At 33.2% G+C, this 12,692-nt stretch overlaps 2 protein-coding genes across 2 annotated transcripts; both read right to left on the bottom strand.

The window, feature by feature from the left end:
• Window positions 1-528: 528 nt before the first annotated feature.
• LOC131656327 (agamous-like MADS-box protein AGL80) lies at window positions 529-1,276 on the bottom strand. The gene has a single exon (XM_058926062.1). The coding sequence runs from the start codon at window positions 1,262-1,264 to the stop codon at window positions 626-628; it is 639 nt and encodes a 212-aa protein (XP_058782045.1). The 5' UTR covers window positions 1,265-1,276; the 3' UTR covers window positions 529-625.
• Window positions 1,277-10,771: 9,495 nt separating this feature from the next.
• Window positions 10,772-12,139, bottom strand: LOC131658532 (uncharacterized). Its single transcript, XM_058927818.1, has one exon. It carries the CDS (start codon window positions 12,137-12,139, stop codon window positions 10,772-10,774), a length of 1,368 nt encoding a protein of 455 aa, XP_058783801.1.
• Between the last annotated feature and the right edge of the window lie 553 nt (window positions 12,140-12,692).

The following is a 12,692-nucleotide window of genomic DNA, read 5'->3' as shown; positions in this document are numbered from 1 at the left end:
ACACATTTAGTAAAACGAAATCTTCTATACATTTTGCTTTGGGAAGATAGTACTAATTTTACTTGAAAACAAATTAAAACAAAGGAATAAATGTATAATTTTGAATAGTTATATAGATATAAATATAATTAAAATATATTATGTTATTAATGTATGACAATTAATAGAATTTTAAACCAATGTACATAAAACAACACCTTCAAGTAGGGTGGTTATTATTTTTTAGCTAACAAGTAAGTTTGGATGTTACAAGACACTTCTTCATTCAAGACCAAATCACAACTATTCATTGTTGGGTGATTATCGTTTATTAGATCACTATTATTATAGATAAATGTGATTGTTAATAATAGTTAAGGCTAAGGATACTGCAAAAGTATGAAAGCACATACAATATACTCTTTATTCACTATAAGTCTCAAACACCAATGCATAAAACAAGGGAAAATTACTCTATGATGACCAATGATTGTATCTTCACATGTTGTATCTTCACATGCACAAAAAAACCAAAATTATAAATCATCATATCATTAAAAATTTGGACGAAAGTCGTGATATCCACCTCAAAGGATTTGCATCATCAAGTCCAAAAACAACTGCTTCTGAATGATATCATTATTACTCATAGCCATCCCAACCTACTCATCATTTCAATTTCATCATTCTCAGGTGCGGTTGGGAGTGGCGGTGGTGGTGGTGGCAGTGGCGGTGCCATGGGGAGTTGGACTTGGCTTTGAGCAGCCAGGACTTGACTTTCACTTTGATTTTGGTGAGTAACATTTTCACTATCACCCGAATCAATCCTTCTACCAATCTTCCTCAAATTATGATCAATCATGCAAGAAAGATCATTCAAATCACCCATCGACATGTCGCTCTGCACGACGTTCCGAGCATTGAGACACTGAAACATCAGCATGGTTGTCTCTTTCTCTTTGTTTTCTGCCCATTGCCTTTTAAGGTGCTTTTCAGCCTTCCCAATTCTTTGTTTCAGAAAACTCTCTTGATCCACCATCCTTCTGCTTTGATCAAATTCAGGCGCTGCCTTGAATTTCGTAAGCACCTTTTCAACTCCTGACGACGATGGCCAGATCTCAGGTTGAGGATCGTATGGGCCATAAATAATCGCACAAGCATCTATACCGCAAAGGGTTGATATTTCATCGACCTTCTTCAATAAACCCTTCTTCCTTTTATTGTAAGTTGTTTTCCTTGCAGTATTATTCTCTATGAAAGCAAGCTTCACCTTCTTTCTAGTCATGGTTTTTGACAAGAATAAGATGAAAATTGATAGAGAAAAACAAGAAAAGTTGATGGATGTGATTTCCGATTTGTGAATAATGTGTTGTATATATAGAGACCAAATTCGATATGGAAAATTCTTAGGTGGACACAGACCTAAGAATTTGTTTTACACACAACCAATCACATAATTTTAATTAATTAAAAAATAAATTAAGAATTTTCTCTCTCCTTCATAATCTCACCCACCCCATGAATCCAATTAAAAACAAAATTAAAATAAAAATAAATTAAAAATTACTTGCTTCGTATTGGTTGTGCCTAAGAATATAGATTTATGACTGTGTCCATGCAAAAATTGCTCATTCGATATACGTACGTGGTTAGATGCATGGATCTTTATTTTTCCAACTGGCATTTTTGTAACGGTAAAATGAATTTATTTTCATTCCATCCATGTAGATATACCATAAAATAGATATACGTAATCTCTAGATTCATGTACGTTTGGGATAATTGCCATTCATAGTATTTATCTATGTTGGAATCCATGGAATATCCGCATCATTATTTCTCAAATTCAGCACGTGGACTATTACATTGTGGAGAATGACTGGAGATTGTTGGGCTACACTACACATAAAGGGTGGGCTTCTTTGGATTTTGTTTTGCATAAATATGCAAAGGGAGGTTTTGTGTGGTGTTACAAGGAGGTTTTGTTCAGGAGCAATTCTTGCATGGACACGGTCATAAATCTATATTCTTAGGCACAACCAATAAAAAGAGAGTAATATTTAATTTATTTTTATTTTAATTTTGTTTTTAATTGGATTCATGGGGTGGTTGAGATTATGAAGGAGAGAGAAAATTCTTAATTTATTTTTTAATTAATTAAAATTATGTGATTGGTTGTGTGTAAACCAATTTCTTAGGTCCGTGTCCACCTAAGAATTTTCCTTTGTCCAGTCACCTCATTTAACTCAATTATGGTCTTTTTATTGGAAAATACTTAGATGGACACAGCTACACCACCTGATTTACACACAACCAATCACATATTTTTATTAATTAAATAATAAAACTAAAATTATCTCTCTCCTCCATTATCACAACCACCCTCCATGTTGGCAATTAAAAACGAAATTAAATTTTAAATAAATTTAGGTTCTCTCTCTTCTTATTGGTTGTTCCTAAATATATGGATTTAAGTCCGTGTCCATGCAAGAATGGCTCCTTTTTATTATATTATTCTTTCATAATAAAAATCTGTTTTACTATCCATTTGTAATATTTCAAAAACTTTTAAAGTTGTGAGTTTTATCGGAACTTTTTAGTCAACTATCAAATTTTTATTAGAATATATTATACGAGTAATTTAAGTTTTATATCGTATTTTCTATCAAAAATATGTATTTTAATCTGATTTTTAAAATGTCCGGTAAAAACTCATGTTTCTCATATATTTTTATCATATATTTTGAAAAAATAAATAAAAGTACACTAGTAGAAAAATGTTAATTTACACCCGTTTTTTATTAAATTTACACCCATTATTTTTAATAAAAATCGGGTGTATATCCACAGGGTGAGAAATGTCTAACGAATTTACACCCGTTATGTTTAACAAAAATCGGGTGTAATTGGGCGTAATTACGTTTTTAATTACACCCTTTTTTAATAAAAATCGGGTGTAATTGGGCGTAATTACGTTTTTAATTACACCCTGTTTTAATAAAAATCGGGTGTAAATGGGCGTAATTACGTTTTAATTACACCCTATTTTAATAAAAATAGGGCGTAAATGGGCTTAATTACGTTTTAATCACACCCTATTTTAATAAAAATCGGGTGTAATTGGGCTTAATTATGTTTTAATTACCCCCTATTTTAATAAAAATCGGATGTAATTGGGCTTAATTATGTTTTAAGTACACCCTTTTTTAATAAAAATCGGGTGTAATTGGGCTTAATTGTGTTTTAATTACCCCCTATTTTAGTAAAAATCGGGTGTAAATATGTTCTTAATTACCCCCTATTTTAGTAAAAATCGGGTGTAAATACGCCATTTATGAATGAGCAATTATATCTATTTACACCCTATTTCATAAACACCATTTAATTATATTTTATTTTTCAGTCATAATATTGCAAATACTATAAATTCATACTTATAAAAATCATATTTTAACTAAGTCAAAATATTTTTAATATTAACCAAAAAGTATACAAAATCATGTGCAGTCATAATATTTCAAGTACATAAAAATTATATTTTAACTAAGTCATAACACTTTCTTCATATATAAGTTTTCTTCTTCTTCTTCTTTGGCTTTTGTTTTGGCAACATTTCTATCTCCTTATCCTCTTCAACCATTTGCATTTGATCCGGTAGATTTTGCTCCTCAACCTTTTGATCCTCAACCTTTTGATTTTCAACCATTTGCAAAAATACTTGAGCCCAAAGTTGCCGAATATGGTCGATTGTCTCTTTTTCATATGGTGACGTGTCTGTAAATATCTACAAGTTCAACATATAATAAATTAACAATATTAAAACAATAATTTACATGTTTTTCAATAAATACATGCAAGACGAAAATATTTTAAATTATACTACCTCATCGAATCTTTCAACAATGGAAGTATCAACAATATCAAACATGTTCTTCATTACATAATATCCACACGCCCATCCATTGTTTTGATGATGTGTCTACATATAAGATACAAAGCATATTAATACTGAAATATAATTATAATGAAGCATATCATTACGAATTCATTCTCATAATATCAACAATATCAAGCAATTACCTTGACAATCTTCCAATTAGGCTTTTTATTCTCAAAACCTCTTAATAACTGATATCCTGTTACAGCTCTGATAAAAGAAATTGCAGCATAAATAACTTATAAATATAAAGTTAAACGATACAAAAATGAAGTATAAATAATGTCTCTTGATTTATATGTTTCTTACCCCTCAAGTATGTTCTTAATACGTTTCTTGGGTTTTGTGTTTAATGAACAAAACCAAAAGATATCATTATCTTGGGGACAAATAACATACAATTACCAGTGATTGCTGTAGTTTCAAAACAAGTGTTAGAATCATTAAAATTCAAATATTACAAAAAATAACATTAAAAAAATCACAAAACCTTGAAGGAAACATGTACTTACTTATTTAACAATGGTCCTAAGTAACATTTTTTTGACTCGCCATCCAACCTATCTTGTATGTAAGATTTAATAGCATTGGGATCTCTAGTGGTAATTAGTGTCCTATTTGGATCAAGAAATCCAAATAGTTCACTGACATTCTTAGAGATACAAATGCCATGTAGATATCTGAAATGTTGAAACAAATGTTAATTTATAAATGATACATAGAAAAAAATGATTAAAAATAGAATACGATACTTACGAGCACCATAGAGACAAGATAGATGTGGAGATCCATTTAACACCAGAAATTAATTCATCAAGGTCTCGCCTATCAATATAAACTGATAATTCACTTGTTTCATGAACCAAGTCTAGTGATATGGAATCTTCCTTGAAATCTTCAATCTTTTTAAGGTAATCTTCAGAAACAGTGTTGTTTTTTATCTCTTCTTCGGCCTTGCATTCAGCTTCACCTTCCTGTTTCAGAAGAGATTTATAATAAGAAGCAGTAGTTTAGAGCAAGAGCACACAATGTTAAGCACACAACTAACCAAGTATAGTAACATACTTGGTTACTATACTGTTACTAAGATAATATTTAGTTACTTAATTACTCCAAATAAATTTCCTTAAACTAAATGAAATAAATCTGTGTGTGTGTATTTTTAACTAAGACACCTGCTCTTAACATTTTCAAGTCAGCAATGATAAAGAACACTGAAACTATTGCCATGAACAATAGCGTTTAGTGCCCCTAGTTGGCTCAAACTCAGAATCATATAAATTTGCATGAAAAATAAACAGAGAAATTGTAATATGGAAGACTAGCAGTGGCAACTATGGATACTTCAATCAAAGATCAGACCTAAGCATTATTTATGAATGAAGAATAAAAAGATTAATGTGCCTATTGCAAATAAATACCCTCATTAGAAAGCATGGATTTGGTTTGGCTCCTAAAAATATTCCACCCCAGGAATCTCAAGAACTTCCAGTTTAGGTATGCAGCCGAACGAGAAGCAAGACCGTCTATACCATCGACGGACACGGGCTGCATGTTTTCAGCTTCTGTCCTAAGGTCTTGGTACAAGACAAATGACAAGTATCGTTCCCCGAAACTTGGATGAGCATAGTTGGTAATGACAATACACATGCATTTATTTTTTCATGTATCAACCACACAAGTCCTAATTAAGATGCCATCTATATCTGCATCATTCATCAGGTTTTTGAATGAATGAATGAGAATCTGTATCACAATCTAATTCTACAGTGTGCAGAGACCATGAAAAAAAAACAGAAATGATCAAGAGATTGTATATTATTGATGATTAATGAAGGAATTGCAGATAGGGACAGTACCCCAAATCTGCCACAGAACTAGGCTCATATAGGAAGCTACTCAAACTAGTTTCTCAATTCTTAAAATACCCCTCAATCAACATCAACTCCATATAATCAGGAAACAGTTAACAATCTCAACCTTGTACTGCCATGTCACTAATACTCACTTAATTAATACTAGAAGTTCCCACCGTGTTACCAACTAGTTCAATAATACTTCTGAAACTATTGCTACCAATAAAAGGTTCAACTGTGAATTTTCTAGTTAGATAATCACTTATTTGCTACAATAATACATCTCAGAACTCAGATTTTTCTAGTTAGATAATCACTTATTTGCTACATTTATACATCTCAGAACTCAGATAGTCCGTTCAAATTTCAACATCATGAATCAATTCAAGATAAAGTATCATGAATCAATTCAAGATACAGAGCCATTGCCTGTTGATCAAGCAGCCTAAAAACAAACAACAGAAGCTAATGCAAGATTTTGCAACTAGAGGTAAGTGTTGTCAAATAGAGGTTATAACTTATAGTAGAATTTGAATATATCTCATCTCATATGAGTTGCTATCCACAGCCCAGAAACACCCTCATACTGTACATTATCCCAAAGACCTAACCATGGATATACTATTTAACACACTGAGAATATGAGATATACCACAAAGAAATACCATACTCACAGATTAACAACTCATACTCACAGATCTCACAGATTTTAATGCACACACAACTAACAAACACACATGCAAAGGACCAAAAAACTGAATAGAAAAATTTCACTAAAAGTCTGAAGCACTTAAGATAAAACGCAGAAAACACGAGGTACCTCTTTAGTACTCTTAGGGCGGAGTTCTAATTGCATCTCTTGAAGGAGTTTCATTTCTTTTTGGAGCTTAGCTCTCTCATCATCCATCTCAATTTTCATGTGTTTTTGGAGCTCTATTCTTTGTTTTTGGAGCTCTTTCTGTAATCTATCTTGATAATCATCATTTAGCTTTTGCACTAAGGCTTGGAGGTCATCTTGTGTGACAGCTTTTAAGTTGGAGTTTGAACTTTTTCCAAAGTACTTCTTAAAGCCCATACCCCTAGGAGCAGTGCGGATCCGACCGGGACGTTCACTTGACCCAAGTGCAATAGTTAATATGTCTTCCCGTTCTTCAAATTGAATATCGCCTTGCGTACTCTTTTCCACTAAATCACCCTAAAATGTCAAAATACATACACATGATATAAAATGAATATTAAGTTATAAATGAAATTGAAATTTAGAAAGAACTTTTTAATACTTGAAATTGAAATTTAGAAAGAACTTTTTAATACTTACAACCATGGAAGCTACTAAGTTTGTTGCCTCGGATGTAAAATCTCCAGATGGCCTCTGCCGAGCCATCAACCACACCTCATGTCGTTCTAGTTTTGGAGGATCATTCATTAAATTTTCATCACCATTGGCTTCTTCGATGATTTTTTTACTCCTCTCTTCCATTATCTTTTCCTTAAGCTTCTCATAACCACCCCGAGGCAAAATATGAGGATGGAGATTCTTTGATGCATGAACCTTTCCTTTTTGCCTTTTCTCCTATTACAAATAAATCACATTAAATTAAGTGTCAACAAGCAAATTAATTTAGATAACATAAAAAAAATCTATAAATTTAACTAACTTGGAATTCTTTTGTTTTTCGATTTTGGACAAACGACTCCCAATCTGCTGGGTCGATGAACTTATACTTTTCAAATGGCGTTTATTGCCATCTTTATCGCCTTCCCCAAATATATAAACATTAGATAGCAATGTCTTAAATTGCTTCATCTGTTCCCCCATATATACAAACCAATGCTTCTTAAATTTCTTATTATCTTCATCATTGGGGGGGCAAGTGAACATACCGTGATATCATTCCATATCGCTATCTTCAAGTTTTCGGGTAGCTTTTTCCATTTCTCTTCATTTATATTAACCTTGCTACGTGCAACGAATGACAAATAACTCTTGAACTTCGCAGCATACTGACCAATAGGTTGGAAAGTATCCCGATCAAAATCAATCTCATATTTCTCACCATCACGAAGTTTGGCAACGAAACGTAGCAATGACGTCACACCTTTAGTCTTCTTTATTTTTGGAGAAGAGCTAGATGGTTTAGCCACGATGCCTGTGTAGAGAGAAAAACAGATTCAAGAAAGAAAGAAAATGTCAAAATAACTCTGCGATTATTTGACAACCGCGATTATTTTTATCATGCATAAGTGAAATTTAAATTTGAATATAACTCTGCATTTACAGTACAGCAGCTATGTATTTGAATATCACAAAGATCTTTGTATGGCCTGTCATACCTTGAGTCTTCTTTATTCTTGGAGAAGAGCGGGATGGTTTAACCATAATGCCTGTTTAGATAGAAAAACAGGGCATTTTTCATTAACTCAGCATAAATCCTTATAGAAAACCAACAAATTGGAATACAAATTGGAAGCATTTGAATACTGACTCTCACATTCAAATCGTTACAGAATTCCTATATGTAACTAAAGCATTCCTATATGTAAAACCTTATGAATCACTCAATTTTCTATACAGTACAGCAGCTCAGTTTAACAACAACAACAAAAAAGCACAAGGAAATTAAATACATATATATATATATATATATATATATATTGAATATCACAAAGATCTTTGTATGGCCTGTCATACCTTGAGCCTTCTTTATTCTTGGAGAAGAGCGGGATGGTTTAACCATAATGCCTGTTTAGATAGAAAATCAGGGCATTTTTCATTAACTCAGCATAAATCCTTATAGAAAACAAACAAATTGGAATACAAATTGGAAGCATTTGAATACTGACTCTCACATTCAAATCGTTACAGAATTCCTATATGTAACTAAAGCATTCCTATATGTAAAACCTTATGAATCACTCAATTTTCTATACAGTGCAGCAGCTCAGTTTAACAACAACAACAACAAAAAAGCTGCAAGAGTATATTGTAGTGCATTTATATCAACAAGATCAAAATCAGCAATATCTTCAACAAAACTGAACAATATTATTGACATTGGCATCAAAACTGAGCTATATATATACTGTAATTTTCAATTATAACAATAACTCAGCTATATATATACTGTAATTTTCAGATCAAAACTGAGCTATATATATATACTGTAATTTTCAGAGTACAACTCAGCTACAACACAAGAACAAAGTAATCTTCACTGTTTTATTCTAAAATCCCTTCTTGATGATCATTACGAGTGGCATAAACATCATCAACTTCATTTTCATCATTAAAAGAAGGCCTTCGTGTTAAAAAAGAAGTATTGTGATCAACGTCTAGAGTTGAATCATCATTTGTGTTTCTTTGGAGGACAACAAACCACCTATTGTTTGAGGGATCCTTTACATAAAACACTTGGATTGCTTAAGCTGCCATGATGAAAGGTTCTTCCTTATATCCTACCTTATCCAAGTCCACCAATGTAAATCCTAATTCATCAGTTTGTACGCCATTGTTACTATTAACCCACTTACATTTGAAAATAGGAACTTTAAACTTCACATAATTGAGCTCCCATATCTCTTCTATAACACCAAAATAGGCTATGGATGCCAAGATGGGATTTTTATCCTTTGAACTAGAGAAGTGCATTGAGGAAGCCATTATCATTACCCCACTATTTTGCATGGTACTCTTATCATCCTGCGATTTTGTACAAAAAGAAAATTTATTTATATCGTATCCACCCCAACATAAGACATTAAAGCTAGGCTCATAAGCTAAAAACTTTAATGTATCCGAAGCATTATTGTCATTCATAATCTTGGTTTTAAACCATTTTGAGAATGTATTGTTATGCTCTTTCAACACCCATTTTTCTGACATTCGAGGGTTTTTGGCTTTGACAATGGTTTTATGTGTACTCAAGTATGGTTGAACCTCATCAGTGTTATTTAATATATACAAATGTGCTTTAAAAACTTCCCCTTCACCCATATGCTTAACCTTTAGATGTGTACCCTTACCATCACATCTTCCGTCGTGACGAGACTTAGGTAATCCTACAGGTTTTGCATGTGACAAATACTCTGTACAAAACTCAATGGCTTCTTCTGTGATGTACCTTTCAACAATAGATGCCTCCGGACGATAATGATTCTTCACATAGCTTTTCAATATCTTCATGTACCGTTCAAAAGGATACATCCATCTTAAATAAACAGGGCCACACACTTTAATCTCTCTAACTAGATGGACTATTAAGTGAACCATGATGTCAAAAAATGAAGGAGGAAAAAACATCTCCAACTGACACAAAATAACAATAGACTCATTTTCCATCTCATCCAATTTATCAGGGTCAATCTCTTTGTTGCATATATCATTAAAGAAAAAGCACAATCTAGTTATGGCATGTCGGACATTTTTGGGTAAGATGCCACGAATAGCCACAGGTAGTAGTTGTTGCATCAAAATGTGACAATCATGAGATTTCAAGCCAATTAGTTTGAGATCTTGTATTGACACCAGACTTTTGACATTTGAGGAGTAGCCATTGGGCACTTTCACACCTTGTAGACACTCACAAAATCTTATTTTCTCTTCTTTTGACAATGTATGGCATGCCGGTGGTAAATACATTTTGGTACCTCTTGGTTTTGGAGCTAACTCTTCTCTTATTTTCATATTAACCATATCTAAACGAGAGTTTAAACCATCCTTTGTCTTACCTTGAATGTTGAGAAGTGTTCCAATTACACTATCACACACATTTTTCTCCACGTGCATTACATCAATACAATGTCTTACATCAAGACTAGACCAATATGGAAGCTCAAAGAATACGGACCTCTTCTTCCATATATTACTATTTGTAACTTTTTTTTGTTTTTTTCCAAAACTAACACTTATGTTCCTCACCCGGTGATAGACTTCTTCTCCAGTTAAGGCCTTCGGGGCAACCTTATACTCTTGATATCCATTAAAATCCTTTTTTAATCTTCAATATGGGTGGTTACGTTTAAGAAATCTTCGATGTCCAAGATAAACAGTCTTCTTTCCCTTCTCCAACTGATGGTAGCAAGTATCTTTTTCACATATAGGGCATGCTTTATGCCCCTTAACTTTGTAACAAGACAAGTTACCATAAGCTGGAAAGTCATTGATGGTGCAAAATAACATGGCACGCAATTTGAAAGTTTCATTTGAAAAACTATCAAACACATCAATTCCTTCATCCCACAACTTTCTTAAGTCATCAATTAAGGGACTTAGATAGATATCTATGTCATTTCCAGGTTGTTTTGGTCCCGAAATCATCATAGATAACATAATGTGTTTCCTCTTCATGCACAACCAAGGAGATAAGTTGTAAATAATCAATAGAACAGGCCATGAACTATGATTACTACTTAAACTGCCATATGGATTCATTCCATCTGTAGAAAGTCCAAGCCTAAGGTTTCTTGGTTCATTGCCGAAGTCAGGAAATAAGGTATCAACCTTCTTCCATTGCAAAGAATCGGCCGGATGCCGAATTTTTCCATCACAATTCCTCTCTTCTGCATGCCATCTAATATTCTTCGCATCATTTAAATTCGCAAACAATCGCTTAAACCTCGGAATAATTGGAAGGTACCATAACACCTTTGCTGGAGGACCCTTTGTGGTTACATCAAACCTTTCATCATCACCTTTCTTTTTATATCGTGATGTCATACACTTGGGACACTTTTCTTTCTCTTCATTATCTTTCCAGTACAATATGCAATCATTAGGGCATGCATGTATTTTCTTATACTCCATACCCATAGGACATAATATCTTTTTTGCATCATACACCCGGTCCGGCAACGTGTTTTCATCTGGAAGCATTTCCTTCAACAACTCAAGCAATTGTGTGAAGCTTTTATCGGTCCAACTATTAATTGCCTTCAAATTGAATAATCTCAGCACGGCCGACAATCGTGTGAAGTTTTTACAATCTGGATATAAAGGAACTTTGTTGTCATTGCAAAGAGTATCGTGTACGTGTGCTCGTTGTAAAGAGTCTTGTCCAATATCACGAATCATTTCTTCTAGATAATCACTCGCCTCTATATCAAACTCTTCTCTCAGGGAGGCCATTGGCGCATCAGACAATTCACCGTGCCATATCCACTTCGTATAATTTTGACAAATCCCATTGACTATAAGATGATCCCATACGATGTTAGCATTTAAAGGTGCAATATTCACACACTTAGCACAAGGACAATGAAATCGTCCATTACTTTTGGGAAGATTAGTTTCGGCAAATGTCAAAAACTCTAACACTCCTTTTTTATACTCTTCACTTGAGCGGTTTTTTTGCATCCAACTACGATCCATAGATATGAATAGAAGAGAAAGAATAGTGAGAGAGAGAGATAGATAGATAGATAGATAGAGGTAGAGAGAGAGAGAGAGATAGATAGAGATAGATATAGATAGATAGATAGAGAGAGAGAGAGAGAGAGAGAGAGAGAGAGCTCATATAGAGTACATTTCACGTAACCCCCTTAAACTCTTACCTATCATACTGCCCCACTTTCTTACCATTCACAAGAGGCAGATTTAAAACTTACTTCTAGTTCTATCTTATCCATAGTGGACTAATAATTAGAAACTCTTGTGAAATACACAAGAGGCAGATTTCACAAGAGTTCTTTAGTTAGCTCATGTCCTATCTCTGTTACCTCATTTGAATATAAGTTATTCACTATGGATAAGGAATTTCATGAAATAACAAGATGAGCTCTCTGTCCTGGCTTAACTAAAGAACACTTATCCATAGTGGACTAATAAATCAGAGTTCTTTTTGGGTTAGTGATATGTAAAATCAGAGTTCTTTTTGGGTTAGTGATATGTTACATTCATTTGAATGATAGCTATGGTTACATTA

The sequence above is a fragment of the Vicia villosa genome, linkage group LG3 (genome assembly GCF_029867415.1).
Source record: "Vicia villosa cultivar HV-30 ecotype Madison, WI linkage group LG3, Vvil1.0, whole genome shotgun sequence".
Taxonomy (NCBI): domain Eukaryota; kingdom Viridiplantae; phylum Streptophyta; class Magnoliopsida; order Fabales; family Fabaceae; genus Vicia; species Vicia villosa.
This window is presented reverse-complemented; position numbering and strand designations above follow the sequence as displayed.

Excerpts from the sequence above, each read along its gene's own strand:
- LOC131656327 (XM_058926062.1), bottom strand. The coding sequence starts at position 1,264 with ATGACTAGAAAGAAGGTGAAGCTTGCTTTCATAGAGAATAATACTGCA.
- LOC131658532 (XM_058927818.1), bottom strand. The coding sequence starts at position 12,139 with ATGGATCGTAGTTGGATGCAAAAAAACCGCTCAAGTGAAGAGTATAAA.